This window comes from Microcaecilia unicolor, chromosome 4 (genome assembly GCF_901765095.1).
Source record: "Microcaecilia unicolor chromosome 4, aMicUni1.1, whole genome shotgun sequence".
NCBI lineage: Eukaryota > Metazoa > Chordata > Amphibia > Gymnophiona > Siphonopidae > Microcaecilia > Microcaecilia unicolor.
This window is the reverse complement of record NC_044034.1, coordinates 129,977,321-129,996,395: the sequence shown is the minus strand read 5'-3', so window position 1 is coordinate 129,996,395 and position 19,075 is coordinate 129,977,321. Positions and strand designations below refer to the sequence as shown.

The 19,075-nt window shown below is 41.7% G+C and overlaps 1 protein-coding gene across 1 annotated transcript in view; it reads left to right on the top strand.

Annotated features, from left to right (window-relative positions):
• Window positions 1-19,075, top strand: part of RBM26 (RNA binding motif protein 26) — a 492,900-nt gene that overhangs the window by 448,542 nt on the left and 25,283 nt on the right. The window contains 1 exon segment of the mRNA XM_030200623.1: window positions 17,980-18,066. Coding sequence (XP_030056483.1) covers window positions 17,980-18,066 — 87 coding nt within the window.

Below are 19,075 nucleotides of genomic sequence, written 5' to 3'. Positions count from 1 at the left end.
AATTTATGTTCTTTTAACCAACTATCTACTTTATTAAGACATGCTTGAAGGAGAGATAGGTTAGGGGGAAAGGGATTGGTTGGATAAATAAGGAGGATGTTGGTGGCATAAAAAGAAGTTGGAATTCCAGAGGACTGAATTAGAGCAGCCAGTGGACTTAGGAATAGGTTAAATAGGAGAGAACAGAACCTTGGGGTATGCCACACGATACTTGGCATGGATTTGAAACAGAATCCCAGGTGGTAACCTGAAATGTACGGGAAGAAAGGAAGGAAGTGAATCATAAAAGAACTGAACCAGTGATTCTAAGATCAGTAAGATGAAAAAGAAGTAAAGAATGATCTACAAGGTCAAAGGCAGCCGACAAATTAAATGAAACTGCGAGAACTATGTTATGTGAATCAAGGTGCAAATGTAACTCACTTAGAAGGGCTGTCATGAGAATCTCGGTACCAAAATGGGATCTAAAACCAAATTGTCACATTGAGCCTGCAAATAGGTGGGAAAATTTGGGCTACAAATGCAACAAATAAATAAATTGTCTGGGATGCAGGGCAAGAACGTTTTTAGAGAACTGAGAAAGTTGAGAAAAAAAACAACTTTTCCCAAAACTTTTGACGTAAAGCATAAATTTGATATTCGACAATAGTGACTAGGTACAATCGGATTCAAGGTTTTGCTTTTTCAGAATTGGGCGTACTAGAGCTAATTTTCATGCTTCTGGGAAGGCACTACTTTCCAGACTGTAGTTAATAATAGTAAGGAGATTCAGGAGCAGATCCAGGTTAGGTAATTTAAACCATGATGACGGAAGAGGATCACAGCGACTAAAAGAAGGCCTTGTATTGGTCATAATTTAGTACAAAAAGTCAAGAGTTTGTAAATGGAAATTAGACAAAATAGAAGCACCAGCAGAGTTAAGGCAGAGAGCAGTATTCACGGTATTGTGCATATTAACAGAGGCCAGAAGAGAAATCAAAACTGAGTTGTGGGGTACAGTGGGAAATATGTTACCTAGAACCTGGATCTTACTGAGAAAAAAGTCAGAGAAGATCTCCGCCGATGGCATATGGCTGGGAGAAGTGCATTGAGGATTTGAAAAATGGCGAAATATAGAGTAGAGATCTTTACTGTGGTTATTGGATTACTTAAGTTTCTTTAGAACATAAGTCTCTTTAATTGGTAATTGTATACCTTGTGTAATTCTTTACATGTTTGCAAATGTGTCAGAGATCATGTCTTTCTCCAGATTCTTTCTGCCCTATGATGATGTCCTTTTTCAGGTGTGTGCAAAATCCAAATAAATGTAGCTCAAGGTGGGTTACATTAAGGTACACTGGTTATTTCTCTGTCCATAAAGGGCTCACAATTTAATTTTGTACCTGTGGTAATGGAGGGTTAAGTGACTTGCCCAAGATCACAAGGAGCAACAGCAGTGGGATTTGAACTGGTCACCTCTGGATATCAAGACTGGTGCTCTAACCACTAGGCTACTCCTACACTCCATGCTTAGGGGCAGTAGTTTTAATTGACATGGAGAGAGTATAATGGCAGACATCAACCTGTTCATTTAATGATTTTGAAGAAAAATCTGACGGCATTGGAAAAAAAGATGGAATCAAAGTCTCTGTGTCAACATTACGTTTCTAACCCAGTAGTCTTGAGGTGGAGATGGGGAAAGAGGTTGGGGAGCTATAATTATGGTAAAAGTGATGAGGACATGATCGGATCATAATGCAGGGATTCGGGTAAAATATGTTGGAGAAATAGTTGAAATAGATTTTGTGAGTATGAGATCCAAGGTGTGCTCAGCCTGGTGAGTGGGTAAGGAAATCCACTGGCGAAGACCAAGATTGGACAAGAAGTCCTGGAAAAGTCTAGCATGAAAGTTTCTAGGGTCATCCATGTGAATGTTAAAATCTACCAGGATTAGCAGATTCTGAAAAATGAAAGGTGGCCTCGGCGATGGCTTTCAATCATAAATCCAATCTGTTGGCTGGAAATCATGGAGGGCAGTAGAATAGCATAATATACAAAGGGCAGTCGGAGTCGAGCTTTATAACCATGAGCTCTGAATAAGAGAAAGGAGATATTACCTGAAAAATAGATAGATTACTGGCGTGGATAATAGCAATGCCACTTCCAAGTTTGCCTGATCTTGACATAGAAAAAACATCATAGTTTGGAGGAAGTGAATTAAAAATATGAGATTCTTCCCCATTTTTTATCTGTGTTTCAGTTAAGCATAATACGGAGCAATTGGTTTGTGTGGTTTTGATCTTAGAAAAAAGCAAAATTTAGAATGAGAGGTGTATAGTTTAGTAAGCCAATATTAATATGTAGGGGAACGTGGAGGTTCTCCTGTTTCATATCAAATTGCAAAGGAAAGACCAAGGGTGGGGATCGTTGTCAGTGATACCAAGGGGGAGGTCGGTTACCCCACAAAACTGGGATAGGTAAGGAGAAAGGTAATGATTGAGCACGTGGCTCTGAGGTTGACCCCGCATGAAGGAACCATGAGAATAAAAGGAGACTTACCAAATAAAATGTCTGGAGGAAATCCATGGTGGGTGGCAAAACAAAGTGGTGACAAAAAATATATCAGTGCGCACCAAGGGCGCACACTGGAACCCTATGAAGCAGCTATCAGGAGCAGTTAATAAAGGAGAGTAGGCTGGTAGTTCTGGGTGGCATTGCTTACGCTGGGGGGGGGGGGGGGGGGGGACACTTGACCCTTGACAGATGACTGGGAACGTGGGCAGGCTGAAGCCTTTCATAGAGTGTCTGACAGTGAGCCAATAGCCCTGTAAAAGAAAACACAGTAAAACATTCAGGCAAGTAAACATATAGTACAACAGAAATCAAGCAACTAGCAGGAGCAGTTAATAAACGAGAGTCTGCTGGTAGTTCCGGGTGACATTGCTTATGCGGGGGCCATGTGACTGATGGCTTGGAAAGTGGGTGGATTGAAGCCCTTCACGGAGCATCTGACAGCGAGCCAATAGTTGTTTTTTGGGGGGGGGGGGGGGGGGGTCATGTGACCGATGACTGGGAAAGCGGGTGGGCTGAAGCCCTTCACAGAGCATCTGACAGTGAGCCAATAGCCACAGGTCATGTAACCAATGACTAGGAAAGTGAGCGGGTTAAAGCTTTTCAAGGAGCCTCTGACAGCGAGCCAATAGCCCTGTAAAAGAAAGCACAGGAAAACACCACACATGCAGGCAAGCATTCAGATATACTTCCATTCCACTGTCAAAAGCTTTCTCTGTATCAAGAGATAAAGAGAAATCAGGAATGTTAAGGTGATTAGCAATCTGCATGAGATGTAAACACAGACTGGTATTATTGGATGAATGGTGGCCAGATACAAATCCTGTTTGATCCATATTAATTATTTGTGATATAATGGGTATTAATCCCATAGCAATTATTTTGGCAAAGATTTTGGTGTCCACATATTTATTTATTTATTAGGATTTATTTACCACCTTTTTGAAGGAATTCACTCAAGGTGACAATTACAGCAGAAAAAATATTCAAATAACAATACATAGTGTGGCATAGTATACTACTTACAATGTACGTAATAGAACATTTTAATTGACCGTGTAGGGTATAAGCAAAGATGGAACATACAGATAGGTAAGAGAATAAGGAAAGGTGCGCATGAGGTCAGACAAATGATTAAATGTTATCTCAGCTAGATCCAAGATGGCGACGGTTTGATTCGCACCTACAGACGTGCTACCAATTGTGTTCGAGCAAAATCTGGAAAGAGCTCCTTTACCTGTCGATTCGATGGGAAAGCGACGAGGAAAAGTCAGGGATGTTCCCTCCAACCCTGGCAGGAAGCCTCAACTGTTACAGCAGACGCTCGAACACTTTGTAATTGCGTCCGGCTCTGGTTTTACTTCAACTCCTGCAGCTGGAGTCAGCGTTTCAGTGCTGAACGACAGTGGCGACGGGGCTTCCTTAAGCCCTGTGTTGCGTGCAGCGCCCCCTCAACCAGGAAGAGAGAGCTTCCAGGCGAGTCCTGCCCTTTCTAACCGAAGTGGTGAAGGGAGTGAGCAGGGAGAGAACTTGAGGCAGCAGGAACATCGGCTGAGCGATTGATTGAACCAGAGAAGAAAACAGCTCCATTTGTGGCTTCTACAATTGTGACTTCCCTGGAACAAATTGCTCAAACACCTCCCCTGGTTTTTACTGAAGGAAAGTTTGAAAAACCTGCTTTAGTGACTTTGGAGTCACTTTGGGATCTGAACTCCACAACTCTCTCTACTTTGCAGTCTGCTGTTTCAAAGAATACTGAAACTATTAAAGTTTTGGCTGAGACTGCACTTAAACAATTGCATATGAATGAGGTCCATGCGGTTGAAGTAAAAAGCCTTTCTGAAAAGGTTGAAAAAATGGAACTTGTGGAAAAATCACTGATTAAAGAAAGGAACTTTGCTTCTAGACGCAGGGAATATTTGGGAAATCAATCCAAGAGACTTAATCTTCGTATTATAAACTTTCCAAAATCACCATTGCTGTCCCCTGTACAAATGATTAAGAATTATCTTGTCGACATTTTGGGAATGGCCGAGAATTCATTACCTCCAATTACAAGAGCATATTATATTCAAATTCCTGGACAAGCTCCAGAAAATTTAAATCCTCAAAGTACAATGAATTTGACGGCCTTCCTGGAATCATCATTGGAGGTGGTCACGCGAAGGACTACTTTGTTAGTGACCTTTGCACTAGAATTAGATAGAGATGCAGTGCTTAGATTATCCTTAAGGCATTTAAATTCTTTATTTTTGGGTTCAAAAGTAAGGGTTTTCCTGGATTTGTCTAGGGAAACCCAAAAGCGATGTAAGTCATTTCTTGTTTTGCGTCCTAGGGTAATAGCCCTGGGAGCAAACTTTCTTTTGAAATTTCCTTGTGTGTGTAGGATTCTACTACACATAAAACAATATCAATTTTTTGAACCCCAACAGTTGGATGATTTTTTAAAAGGTAAAGACAGTATAATTGTGAAGGTTTAGACCCGAATGTAACACTGTAAAGCAGCTTGGAGCAAGTTGGCAGAGCAAGGCACAGTCTTTGGTTTAATAGAATTATAAGCTGGGTATTAATAGCATGTTTGTATTTCCTAATTCTTGGATCATTTCTTTAATTTGTGGACGATAGAATTTTGTCATTTATTTTATTTCCTTATATTTTTTTCAGTTATTGTGTATTATTATTCTTGAATGAATATTATGTAAATTAAAATGTTTATAAATACATTTTAAAAAATGTTATCTCAGCTAGGGTAGGAATGGATAAACATGTCCTGCTGCAGTATGTGCAGCCCATGTCACTCCTTGTGTGTGTGAGTGAGACTAACAAGTTAGTTACTTCTTCCATTATAGGCCTGGTTGAAGAGCCAAACTTTAATCTGCTTCCTGAAGTAGAGATAGTCTTGCGTTAAGTGGAGCCTTTCAGTGTCGTGTCCCTCACCTGGTTTTCGACGCATTCCGGCGGCGCGGAGACGACCGGCAGCGTGTGGTCGGTTGCGACGCTCCTTGGATTTGGGAGGATGGCTGGGGGAGGTTCGCGCTGGGGCGGCGCTTGCTTCCGAGACTGGCCTTCGCGTGACGCGTGCAGATTTGGGTCCTGCACGTTAATTTCCGGGCTGCCGGGGTTGGTCCCGCCTTCTGCTGTGAGGGGATTGGCTGTTTCCTTGATGACTCCTCCTGCCCAGGACCTGTGACCTATCGGTGGCTCTTCCTTCCAGCTGATTCTACTCAGCCTCTGAGGATCAGACTATTTCTGGGGACCTCTTTCAGCAGTTCCTTGCTTTGGCTTCTTGTTGGTGAGACTGCTTTCGGTGTTGATCCTACTTGCCGCCTGCCTAGAGACTTTTGCCTGGATCTGACTACGGCTATTGCTGACTGCCTGCCCTGAGTCCTCGTCTGTCCTGATTTCTGCACTGCTGGCTGCTTGCAGGTAGGCTCAGTTTGTTTGGCTGCCAAGCTTTGCTTAGCATAAAAACTCGCTACTCTCCATAGGCGTGATTGTAAGCCGAAGCCATGAGTTCACCAGACAAACCGCACACGGCGGATTTGGCTCAGGTCCCTCAACAACAGCAGACTCAGCTTAACAGATTGTCCCAGGTTCTTCAGGATGTGTGCTCACAGTTGTCATCTCTTCAGGCCCAGCGGCCTCCTGCGATTGGAGCTTCTAGAGCTCCTATTCCTACCCCGGCATTACGTCTTCCAGAGCCTTCTCGATTTGATGGGACTCCTACAGCTTGTCGGGGCTTCCTTGAACCAATGCCAGATGCTTTTTGAAATACATCCCGCATCCTTCCCGTCTGATAGCCTCAAGGTCACGTACATCATCTCGTTACTCTCCGGACCAGCCTTGGCCTGGGCTTCACCCCTTTGGGAACAAGGGGATCCTCTCCTCTCTGATTTGGGGGAGTTCCTTCGTCGGTTCCGGATGGTGTTCGATGTTCCTGGGCGTTCTTCTTCGGCAGCAGGGGAATTGTTGCATATTCATCAGGGCAACAGTACCGTGGGAGCTTATGCAGTCCGATTTCGTACTCTGGCCGCAGAACTACGATGGAATCAGGAGGCCCTCACGGCCATTTTCTGACAGGGACTGAATGGGCGTATGAAGGATGAATTGGCCGGCCGAGAGGTTCCTACTACTCTGGACGCTCTCATTTCTCTTGGTATTCGGATTGATGTTAGGTTCCAGGAGAGAGCACAACAGCAGTCTTTTCCGCACCCACCCCGGAAATCTTCGCCTCGGGGTTTGCAGGCCACAGCTTCCCAAGGAGCCGCGGGTTCTGCTTCAGAAGGGACAGAGGAACCTATGGTTATAGGTAGACATCGTCTGTCAGCGGTTGAAAGGGCCCATCAACAGAGCAACAAACTTTGTTTGTATTGTGGCAACCCTGGTCATTTCATGAACGGATGTCCTAACAAACCGGGAAACACCTAGACCCGAGCCTGTTGCAGGGGATGGTTCTGGGTCAGTTTTCTCCCCTTCCGGACAATTTAATTTTAGTTCCTATTATATTACAATGGCATGAGTTCAGGTGGAACACTTTAGCCTTACTGGACTCTGGGGCAGGGGGGAATTTTATTGAGGCTACTCTGCTTGAGAAACTAGGAGGACCAACAGTTCCTTGCCAGCCAGCTGTCCAGGTGACTTCCATTCATGGCTCTGCCCTCCCTCGGCCTATTACTCACCTTACTCTGCCTCTTCAGATGCAAGTAGGGCTCCTACATCATGAACACATTCAATTTCTGATCCTGCCTCGAGCCATTCATCCAGTCATCCTGGGACTACGTCTCCACGCACCCAACATCGATTGGCCTACAGGTGAGATCAGTCAATGGGGTTCCCGTTGTTTCCACTCTTGGCTTTCTCTGGTGGAACCTCCTTCAAAGAACATGCCAGCTCTGCATGGAACCATTCTTCCCTGTGAGGCCTGTCTTCCGGTGGAGTATCATAATTTTAAGGACGTCTTTGATGCCCGGGAGGCGGACTCCCTCCCTCCCCATCGCCCATTTGATTGTCCTATTAACCTTATGCCAGGCAAGATGCCTCCCAGAGGTAGACTTTATGCCCTGTCCAGGGATATATCTAAAGCCATGCAAACTTACATTCAGGAGAATTTACAGAAGGGCTTTATTCGACCTTCCTCTTCCCCTGCGGGGGCGGGGTTTTTTTGTGTCTAAAAAAGATGGGTCTTTACGACCCTGCATTGACTATCGTGGCCTGAATGCTATCACTATTAAAAATCGATACTCGCTTCCCCTCATTCCTGAATTCTTCGACCGTCTTCAGGGTGCCGTTATTTTTACCAAGTTGGACCTCCGGGGCGCCTACAACTTGATAAGGATTCGTGAGGGGGATGAGTGGAAGACGGCCTTTAATACTCATAAGGGACACTTTGAGTATAGAGTCATGCTCGTCAGTCTTTGCAATGCTCCAGTGGTCTTTCAGGCCTTCATCAATTTTATTTTTCAGGATCTCTTATATTCATCTGTTTTTCTGGTTTTCTCCTTCTCTGTTCAGGATCATCCCAAACATGTGCGCACTGTTCTTCAGCGGCTTCGGGACAATTGGCTTTTTGCCAAATTGGAGAAGTGTTCCTTCCATCAGCAAGTTATTCCTTTTTTGGGACATCTTATCTCTGCTGTCTGCCTTCAGATGGACCCCGCGAAGCTCTGGGCTATCCAGGCTTGGCTGGTTCCTCAAGGACTCCAGGCTCTGCAACGCTTCTTGGGTTTTGCCAATTACTACAGGCAGTTTATTCCACCTTATTCTTTGATCACTGCTCCACTGACTGCGCTGACTAAAAAAGGGGCTGATGTTACGAACTGGTCCTCTGCTGCCCTGGAAGCTTTCTCTACTCTTAATGTCTGCACCGGTGCTCCGCAGCCCGAATATTGCAAAACCTTTTATTGTGGAAATGGATGCTTCTTTTGTTGGGGCGGGGGAAGTGTTATCTCAGACTGCTTCTTCCGGCAAAAGACATCTGTGTTTATTTTTCTCTAAGAAATTTTCTCCTGCAGCGTGCAACTATACTTTTGGAGACTTTTGGCTCAGCTCACCTTGCAGGAGTGGATGTATCTTCTAGAGGGTGCGGCACATCTGATTATGGTGATTACGAACCATAAAAATCTTCTTTACTTACAAGGTGCTAAACAACTGAATCCGCAACAGGTGCGGTGGTCACTTTTTTTTTGTTCGTTTCAACTTTCATTTGTTTTTTTGGCCTGCTGAAAAGAATCTACAGGCGGATGCCGTTTCTCGAGCCTTCGATGTGCCTGAGGAGTCTGACGAAATCTGTCCTATGCTTAACCCAGCTTGTATTCCCTCTACTGCGGTGGCCTCTACTTCTCTGCAGACCTTTGTTCCAGTCAGGTCCAAGACGGAAGGTTCTCCAGTGGGGTCATTCCTCTGCCTTTGTTGGGCATTTTGGATTCCGCAAGACTTATCTCATTTCCTGTTACTTCCGGTGGCTTCACATGGCCCAGGATATTCTGCATTTTGTTTCCACTTGTCCCACCTGTGCTCAGACTAAATCTCCCCCGGGCAAGAGTTAGGGTCATCTTCAACCCTTGCCTGTTCCTCACCAACCTTGGCAGGAGGTCTCTATGGACTTTATTACAGATCTTCCTCTCTTTCATGGCAACACGTCATATGGGTAGTTGTGGACAGATTTTCCTGCATGGCACATTTCATCCCTATGAGATCCCTACCTTCAGCTTCTACTCTTGCTTACCTCAACAGATCATCAGTGACAGAGGTTCTCAATTTACTTCCAGATTTTGAAGGTCCTTGTGTTCTGCATTTGGGATTACTACTCTCTTCTCTGCCTTTCATCCCCAGACTAACGGGATGGCAGAGAGAACCAACCAGACCCTCAAGGCATTTCTTCGCTCCTTTACTAAGTCGCCAGGATGATTGGTCTACTCTCCTGCCTTGGGCCGAGTTCGCCTACAACAACAGCCTCCACTCTGCTTCTCAGTCTTCGCCCTTTTTTACGATCTGTGGGCGTCATCCGTACCTTCCTCCTCCGATTCCGTTGAATCACGCTCCTGCACTGATTCATCCTACCCTCAGGACTATTCGGCAGATTTGGAGTAAAGTTCAGCAGCATTTACTTGCAGGCTGCAGCAAAGTATAAACGCTTTGCTGACCGACATAGATGCACCGCTCCTGTCTTCCAACCTGGACAAAAAGTGTGGCTCAGCACCAAGTACCTGAGACTTCGTCTCCCTTCCCTTAAGTTTGCTCCTCGCTTCATCGGGCAGTTTGCTGTTCAAGCTAGAGTGGGGATGCTTGTCTATCATCTTCACTTACCTGGTAATCTTCGTATCCACAATGCCGTCAACGTATCTCTGCTTAAGCCCTTCTTGACATCAAAGTGGCATCCGGAACCAAAGAAAATCATTGTTCCTGACTCTGAGCTGGACCCTGAGTTCGAGGTGCAAGAAATTTTGGTGGTGTAGGGTGAGGAAGAGCATCTAAAGAAATTCTCGATATTGTCAGCTGAATAGGTCACTTCAGAAGATACTTCTGAAACAATTCCAAATGTGCTATCAAATAATTGAACTTGTTCTTGGGGTTTGGAGGAGTGGCCTAGTGGTTAGGGTGGTGGACTTTGGTCCTGGGGAACTGAGGAACTGAGTTCAATTCCCACTTCAGGCACAGGCAGCTCCTTGTGACTCTGGGCAAGTCACTTAACCCTCTATTGCCCCATGTAAGCCGCATTGAGCCTGCCATGAGTGGGAAAGCGCGGGGTACAAATGTAACAAAAAAAAAACCTTCATGGGAACCAGCAAGTAACGTACATGCACCTGACCTGGTTCAGGAATTCCATACTTCGTATCCATTAAAACCTGCACCACGACGGAGGGGGGGGGGGGGGTACTGTCGCGTCCCTCACCTGGTTTTTGGCGCACTCGGTGGCGCGGAAACAACCGGCAGCGTGTGGTCGGTTGCGACAGTCCTCGGATTTGGGAGGATGTTCTGGGATGGCTGGGGGAGGTTCATGCCGGGGCGGTGCTGGCTTCTGAGACTGGCCTTCGCGTGGCGCGTGCAGGTTCGGGTCCTGCACGTTATTTCCCGGGCTGCCCAATTCCGGAGTTGCCATAAAGATATTTGCCAATCCGGTAGAAACAGTTACAATGTGATATTGTGGTCGGATAAGGTACACGTTTCAGGTATAATGGGGTCGAAGAGAGGAAAGGTTGTAAAGTGTCCATTTTGAGCTTTGGTTTTGCTGTGTTGCGGGGTGTAGGTGTTTATGTTGGTTTAGTGGGATATGCCTTTTTGAACAGGTTGGTTTTTAGTAATTTCCTGAAGTTTAGGTGGTCGTAGGTTGTTTTCACAGCTTTTGGCAGTGCGTTCCATAGTTGCGTGCTTATGTAGGAGAAGCTGGATGGATAGGTTGCTTTGTATTTCAGTCCTTTGCAGTTTGGGTAATGGAGGTTTAGGTATGTTGGGGGTGTTCTGGTAATGTTTCTGATTGGTAGGTCTATGGGGTCTTTTATGTATCCTGGGACTTGACCGTAGATAATTTTGTGGACCAGTGTGCAGAATTTGAAGGTGATGCGTTCTTTGACTGGGAGCCAGTGCAGTTTTTCTCGGAGGGGTTTGCCACTTCCGATTTACCAAAAATCAGCCTGGCTGCTGTGTTTTGAGTGGTCTGGAGTTTCTTTGTGAGTTGTTCCTTGCATCCCGCATAGATTCCGTTGCAGTAATCTACATGGCTTAGTACCATTGATTGTATTAGGTTGCAAAATATTTTCCTTGGGATGAAACGTTTTAAGCATTTAAGTTTCCACAATGAATAGAACATCTTCTTTGTTGTGGAGTTTATTTGACTCTCGAGTGTGAGGTTGCGGTCGATAGTATTTTCAGACTGTCTGAGATAGGGAGGGAGGGAGTTATCATCACAGCTTCAGGTAGCTTTTCTTTCTTTGATTTATTTAACAAGACTGAGTTATAAATTTCTTTTAATTTAGGAATTAACATATCTCTGAAGGCTTTATAAAATTCCACATTGTAGCCTAGGTGCTTTACCATTATTTAGTTGATTCAGGGCCAATTTAATTTCGTCTGTCGTAATACTCTAAATTGAATTTATCTATACTGCCAATTTTGGGGCCAGTTAATTTTTGGAAGACTTGTCTGATATTACTATCACTAGTTGCCCCTGAAGAGTAAAAGTACTGTAAAATGATTGAACATGTTTAAGAATAACTGTATCCATTGTTAAGATATTACCCTTGGTACCTTTAATTTCTAGTATTTTGTCTGTTTTGTCTGTTTTTCCTTCCTTTTAGGTAGGCAGCTAATACCTTATCTGCTTTATTAGAAGTCATATAATAGCTTGCTGTACAAATAATTCCTTTCTTGCTTCAGAACTCTTGAGTATTGTATTTTACTTTGAACAACTCCATATTCTTGTTCATTAGACTTTGTTTTGAATTCTTGATTTCTGTTTTATACTGTGTTAATTCCTTATTTTGCTCTTTATTTAGTTTCTTAATTAAGTCCTTTTGGGATAGCATATTGCTATTGAATCTCCAAATTGGAATAGGCTTTATAAGGCCTTATTCTATAAAGGTTATGCTCCTAAAATTTATGCACCTAAATTACGAGTACAATCTATTTATTCTCCAAAATAGATTAAGCTCATAATTTAGGAGCATAACCTTTATAGAATAAGGCCCTATGTGCTTTACCAAATCTAAGACCATACCAGTGTGGTCTGAATCTGAGCTTTTGCATCAAGTTCAGCTGATAAAGTACAAGAGGCAAGAAATATAGATATAAGGAAAAATTCAATTCTGGAGAATGATTTATGTACCTGTGAACCGAAATTGAAATCTCTATCAGTGGGATGTAATAATCTCCATATATATGTAAGGCCACATTCCTTCATCATGTTCAATAATGAGTTATTGTATACAATTTAGATTTTTGATAGGATAATTTATCTAATACAGGATCTATAACCTGATTAAAATCGCCAGCTGTTACTATAAGCATATCTAAATTTTCAATGATTAGAGTTTGTATTTGTGTGAAGAAATCCATTTCTTTAGTAGATGGTACATATGTATTAAGCTGTGAAATATATTTACCCTCTATTTTTAAATCATAAGTACATAAGTATTGCCACACTGGGACAGACCAAAGGTCCATGAAGCCCAGCATCCTGTTTCCAACCGTGGCCAATCCGGGTCACAAATACCTGTTTACCACATTCTCTGGCAAAGAATTCCAGAGTTTAATTACACGTTGAGTGAAGAAAGTTTTTCGCCGATTCGTATTAAATTTACTACTTTGTAGCTTCATTGCATGTCCCCTAGTCCTAGTATTTTTGGAAAGAGTAAACAAATGATTCACGTCTACCCATTCCACTCCACTCATTATTTTATAGACCTTTTTCATATCTCCCCTCACCCGTCTTTTCTCCAAGCTGAAGAGCCCTAGACGCAAGTAACGTACATGCACCTGACCTGGTTCAGGAATTCCATACTTCGTATCCATTAAAACCTGCACCACGACGGAGGGGGGGGGGGGGTACTGTCGCGTCCCTCACCTGGTATTTGGCGCACTCGGTGGCGCGGAGACAACCAGCAGCGTGTGGTCGGTTGCGACAGTCCTCTGATTTGGGAGGATGTTCTGGGATGGCTGGGGGAGGTTCATGCCGGGGTGGTGCTGGCTTCTGAGACTGGCCTTCGCGTGGCGGGTGCAGGTTCCGGTCCTGCACGTTATTTCCCGGGCTGCCCACTTCCGGAGTTGCCATAAAGATATTCGCCAATCCGGTAGAAACAGTTCCTCATAGGGAAGTCGTCCCATCCCCTTTATCATTTCTGTTGCCCTTCTCTGTACCTTTTCTAATTCCACTATATCTATTTGTTGTTGTATAATATCTAAGGTTGCAGATTTGTTAATTAATATAGAGACTCCCCTTTTTTTATAGCAGAAGAATGAATACTTTTAATCCATCTTACATTTGGCCCATTAATGTCGTTTACATTTAAATGTGTTTCTTGCAAAAGCATGGTATCAGCTTTCTTGTTCTTTAAATATTGTATTATCTTTTGATTTTTTACATTGTGATTTAGCCTGTTAACATGCAGTGAGTAGAGCTTAACCATTTCAAGTAAAAGTGAATAAAAGAATTATCGATAGTCTTTCATGTATGAGTATATCACTATTTCGAGCAGTGTAGGCGTCAATTTTGTAATATTTAGATAAAAGACACTGGAACATGTGTAACTTATAAACTTCCTAACACAATTAACTATAAACCACTCATCACAGCTCTTCTCCATGGTGAGCCTAGATGCCACACTAGCATGGGGCTCCAACGCCCGCAAAAATCGTTATATAAATTGAGAGTGTAAAGAAAAACAAAGCATTAGAGACGTATTGAAGTACTCATAATTGGCATAGTTCCATTAAACTGCTTCATAGCTTATCTACAGAACCAAAGCTATATAAGCCATAATTATAGGCTGCATGCAGAATGTAACTTAATACTTAAAGTAAATGCTCAGTCATTTGGGGCATCTGATGAAAACTCCTGTATGAACAGTACAACCTTGTTGGGATCCTCAAATTTGTATGTCTTACTGCGCAAGGTCACTTTCAGTGAGGCAGGATAAGACAGTCCATATTTTGCACCGAGTTTTTTAAAGCAAGTTCTCAAAGCTAGTAATTGTTTGCAAAGCCGGTTTTTTTTTTTTGGTTTTTTTTTTGCGAAATCAGGAAGGATATTGACCTTGGAACCATTCCATAAAATCTCTGATGTAGTTTTAACTTTAGCAAATATATCGACAATGATGGCGCAGCACACTAATTACTAAAGGGCAAAGGCCTCTCATGATGGGAGGTCTGTGCTGGTACTCTGTGCGCACATTCCAACTCAAAAGGATATTTTAAAGTTCAATTTAATGAATTTTGGTATCAAATCTTCAATGAAAGTTAGAGGATAGACCCCTTGTGCTCCTTCAGGAATTCCAAAATTCTAATATCATTCTTTCTTGATCAGTTATTAGAATTTTTAAATTCAGATTGAAGTGTTTTTAGAATCTTGTGATCAATCATTGATATTCTGTATTCTATTCTTATAGTATGTGCTGTGCAAGAGTTTAATTGGCAATGGATTTCAGTAACTTCCATATTAAGAGCTGCAAGGTTTGAAGCACTTTCTTGAATTATCTGTTTTATGGCACTAAGCTCTGACATTATGGGTTCTAGCAGTTCTTGAATCTCACCTGGAGCCGCCATCTTTATTGGCGTTGGTAGGACTTGCTTTATTCTTTTTACCCTAGCTCCCAAAGTGTAATACGAGTCTGATTTACCGTGTTTTTTGGTTAACATGTTTCACTTGTCACAGTTTATAATCCTATAGTGAATTATGCCAGTTCGGGATGTTTTAGGTTGTTCAAGTTGTGCAGGACAGAGGAACTCTGGTACTAAGCTCCCATGTTCCACATAGCTAGGCTCTCCCCCCATTAATGCTAAAATTAGTTCATATTTTTTTGTTAGGTTTCTTGTCTACAGTGTGTTGAAAAATTCTGCAAGTTGGTTTTCTTGAAGTAGAAGCGTCTTTGGTATAAATGTAAATTGTTATAGAGCTCTATTGGAAATGTGGGATTGACTCCACAAACTTATTGTGGCTTAATGCAGTGGTATTGTTTTCAGTATTAAAGCTTGGGTGGTGAGGCTTAATTTGGCCCTATCCAAGCTTCTACTAATTTCAACCTTTGCTCTATTGGTAGTATTGTTTCCTCATTTCGTACTGTGGTTTTAGTCACAAATGACAATTTGAATTTTGTTTAGGTATGTTTCAGAGAATTCCAATTTGCTGTTGAGTAGTTCTATAAGCTGAAGTTATTGAAATGCCTCCATTTTCTACATTTTAAGATCTTGGTGTTAGTATTTTTAGTTATTACGTCTCCATGGGCAGGTCTGATATTGCACTGTCAGTCTTGTTCATGAAGTTTTCAAATTTCCAAGTCCAAGCCAAATATCGATGGTAGTATCTTTATGTACCTCTTGCAGACATTTGTTTTCAGTCTTCATTTTGGTGTGTGTTTGTGTATATACGTTTAATGAAAAGGAAGCCCTTAATATTAATAGATACAACAACCAGTGTCAGCCCTAAGAAGGACTCAGCTTTCATGATGACCCTGACATCTGTATTTATCATCAGGCATATTTAATTATCAGTTCAATTGATGGATAGTGTTGGCAGAGTAAGCAGTCAAAAATAACTCCCAGGACCACATAGCTAAAGAGTGACATTAGAAGTATAAGTTTCTTAAGAAGAGGTCATAAAACTGGATTTTTAATCTAAACTGCTACAGTGACTAAAAGATTTGTAATAAATTTTGACACACAAGTATGCAGATTCCAACCTAATATAAAGAGTGGAAGGTACATAACCAAGAAAATTAAAAAGCTGATATTTTCAACAAACTGATTTAAATCTGTAAGAATGTTGAGCATTTTTTTTCACTGCTTCTATCAAGTATTCATTAATGCCCAGAAAACCTGAACCAATTTAACAAATATCCTAGGTGCAAAAACTAGTTTGGCTGTACCATTTAGTTTGGTTTTTTTTTTTTTTTTTAATAAGAAATTACAATCGGTTGAAAGCTTGCTGTTGGATAGTGAAAAATTAATAATTGCTTTAATTGGAGTCTCAAATCCTATTAACATAAAATGCTTATCATTTAATGTGTGCTGGAAGACTTTAGAGGGTGACCGAATAGGAAAAAGAAGCACCATGAGCCTTCAAAATCCCGCCGTCTGTTTCTCTCTACTAGCAAAGCAAGTGAGAGCAAGTCCCAACTAGTCCCTGAAAGTATAGCTTCTTATATACCGCCTGCAAGCCTGAAAGCTATCAAAATGGTGTACTGAGGAGAAAGCTGCGCTACTGCACATTGAGCCTATTTGATGTTACAACACAATTGATCCCTGATGCAGGCACTGTGTGCCGAAACACGGCCCATGTTGGGTTACCAAGGAAAGACTGATGTTCAAGTTATATGATTAAAGGAACTAGGTCCCGATTTTGAAGGCTCTTGGTGCTTCTTTTTGCTATTTGGACTTTGCTTTTTACTTTGGACCGTCTCAGTGCTGTTTAGAGGCTGACCAAAACAGCTTTTTTCAGTTTCAGCTGAAACCAAAACTGCCATTGAAAATGTCTGAATGCTTTCAGCTGAAACCGAAACCGTAGCCAAAACTTATCATCTGGTTTTGGCCGAAACTGAAACCCATAACGCAAGTTTGGTTGTGTGAATGTGAACCATTGAGAGCCTCTGGAGATTGTCAGAGTTTGCAGTCTGCATCCCTCTGTTAGTCCCACTGTATCCAAGCCAGAATATAATTTAAATAATGAAAGACTATATTTTACCTCCAATCAAAATAGCCTCTATACACATGGACTGCAGCTAATAAAAGTGCAGGAGTGGCCTAGTGGTTAGGGTGGTGGACTTTGGTCCTGGGGAACTGAGGAACTGAGTTAGATTCCTGGCACAGGCAGCTCTTTGTGACTCTGGGCAAGTCACTTAACCCTCCATTGCCCACCGCATTGAGCCTGCCATGAGTGGGAAAGCGCGGGGTACAAATGTAACAAAAATAAAATTGGAACTAAAATGTCACGGTGCTTTTACAGTGGCTGACTTTGTGCCACACTTTGAGTGACAGCTGATGTCATAACTCCACAGAGAGGTTAATCCCTAGGGAGCATATCATCCCAAATGTGTAGACTTAAATTCCTGCAAACATTTTGTATCAAAGGCATTTATTTGGAGCACTCTTATTTACCATACAAATTATTGTGCAAGATCATAACTGCATTACTTGGCATTATAGTTAAAAAAAACAAAGAGTAGTCCCCCCCCCCCCCCCCCCCCCCCCCACACACACACAAATTGCCTTATGGCCTGATGGTCTAGCAGTGTAGTCAGGGCAGGAGCGTGACCCAGTCATGGCAACCATTTTGAGAGCAGAGCTGGAGTGTGCAAAAGTAACTTAGGATTGTTCCTGCCTCAACCACCCCTAGACCACCAGAGATTGTAAAATAGGCCCAAGGAGGCCTACGGGTTGGAGTGGGGGAGAGCACTCTGGGAGGAAGGTGTCTGCAGGGGACAACTCCTGTTTGTGGGGGGCGGGAGAAGGAAAGAGGGAGATAAATGGGACAAAGCACAAATTTTCAGCTTCCACTGAAAATACATGGTCATTTTTGGCTGAAGATTAAAACAGCCTTTTGGCCAAAACTGAAACTGGGCAGAAAAAGGATTTTGGGCTGGTTTCACTCTGTAATCAAAACCAAAACTGAAATTTAGTGGGTCTAGTGAAGTTCTTCTGTATCCTTCAATGTATAGTAGTAGTGTGATGGTGAAGAACTGTTCATATGTAGTAAATAATGTCTTTTGTTTTTCTTAATGAAAGCAATTTGGTGAAATTGAAGATTGCCAGATTGATGATTCTTCTCTTCATGCAGTGATTACGTTCAAGACCAGAGCAGAAGCTGAAGCTGTAAGTTTATACCTAGTTTGGTTAAAATAATTTTAAATTAATTCTCATGTTATTACTCTGTAAAGAAACTTTAAGCATAAAGTATGTTAAAATATTTTGTTTTCACTTGAAAACATTTCTGTTAGCTTAAGCAGTGCTAGAATGTGATGATAAAGGAACTTAAATAATAAAAAAACCCTAAAGCTGGTTTTATTATCTCAATTTTATAATCTGTGCCTTTTAAAAAGTAATTTATCTTGTCTGTTTTATTTACTTTTAAAGAAAGGTTAAAAGCAGAATATCCAGGATTCTTGCTACAGCCTTTCTATACCTAAGTTTACTGCTATTCAATAAGTTCCTTAAATTTGATCACATCTTAGAATCCAGAATACAACTTGCAATGGATGACAATTTACTACACATAAAACCTACAATTTCTGATAACTAGAAGAAAAAGTAGATAAGAACAAGTCATGAAAGTAAAACAAAATCTACAAATTTAATATATTAAAATAAGCATTTATTGATTGATTAGCGTAGATGTTTAATTAGTAACTTATGTTTCATTATATGAGCTTTGTTCTTTCTTGTGAAGAAATGGAGTTAATTTTATACTTTTTCAGGTGAAATAAAAGTCATTTTTATAGCTTTGTACATTGTTAGCCTGGAAGGAAGAGGATTCCCTTGCTGTAAAATGTTGAATTTTTATGAAGCAGTAATATATTTTTTTAAAGATACATGGTTTCTGAACCTAAATGTCACGTATATGTACTTCTAAAAATTGGAACTAGGTAATGTTGTGATGAGACTATGTACTAAAAATTCCTGAACTGCATTTTAATAAGTGTGGAATCTCTTAAATTTATCATAAATTTATATGTACAGATTTAAAATTTATACCTGGGGACTTTAATATCACACAATTCATGTTCAGATGTCATTGAACATGTAATTGTTTCTACATTTCACATTATGCTGTACTGTAAGATTGTGCTATAAATCTTTTGTGACTGTGGCGGTTATTTCGGTA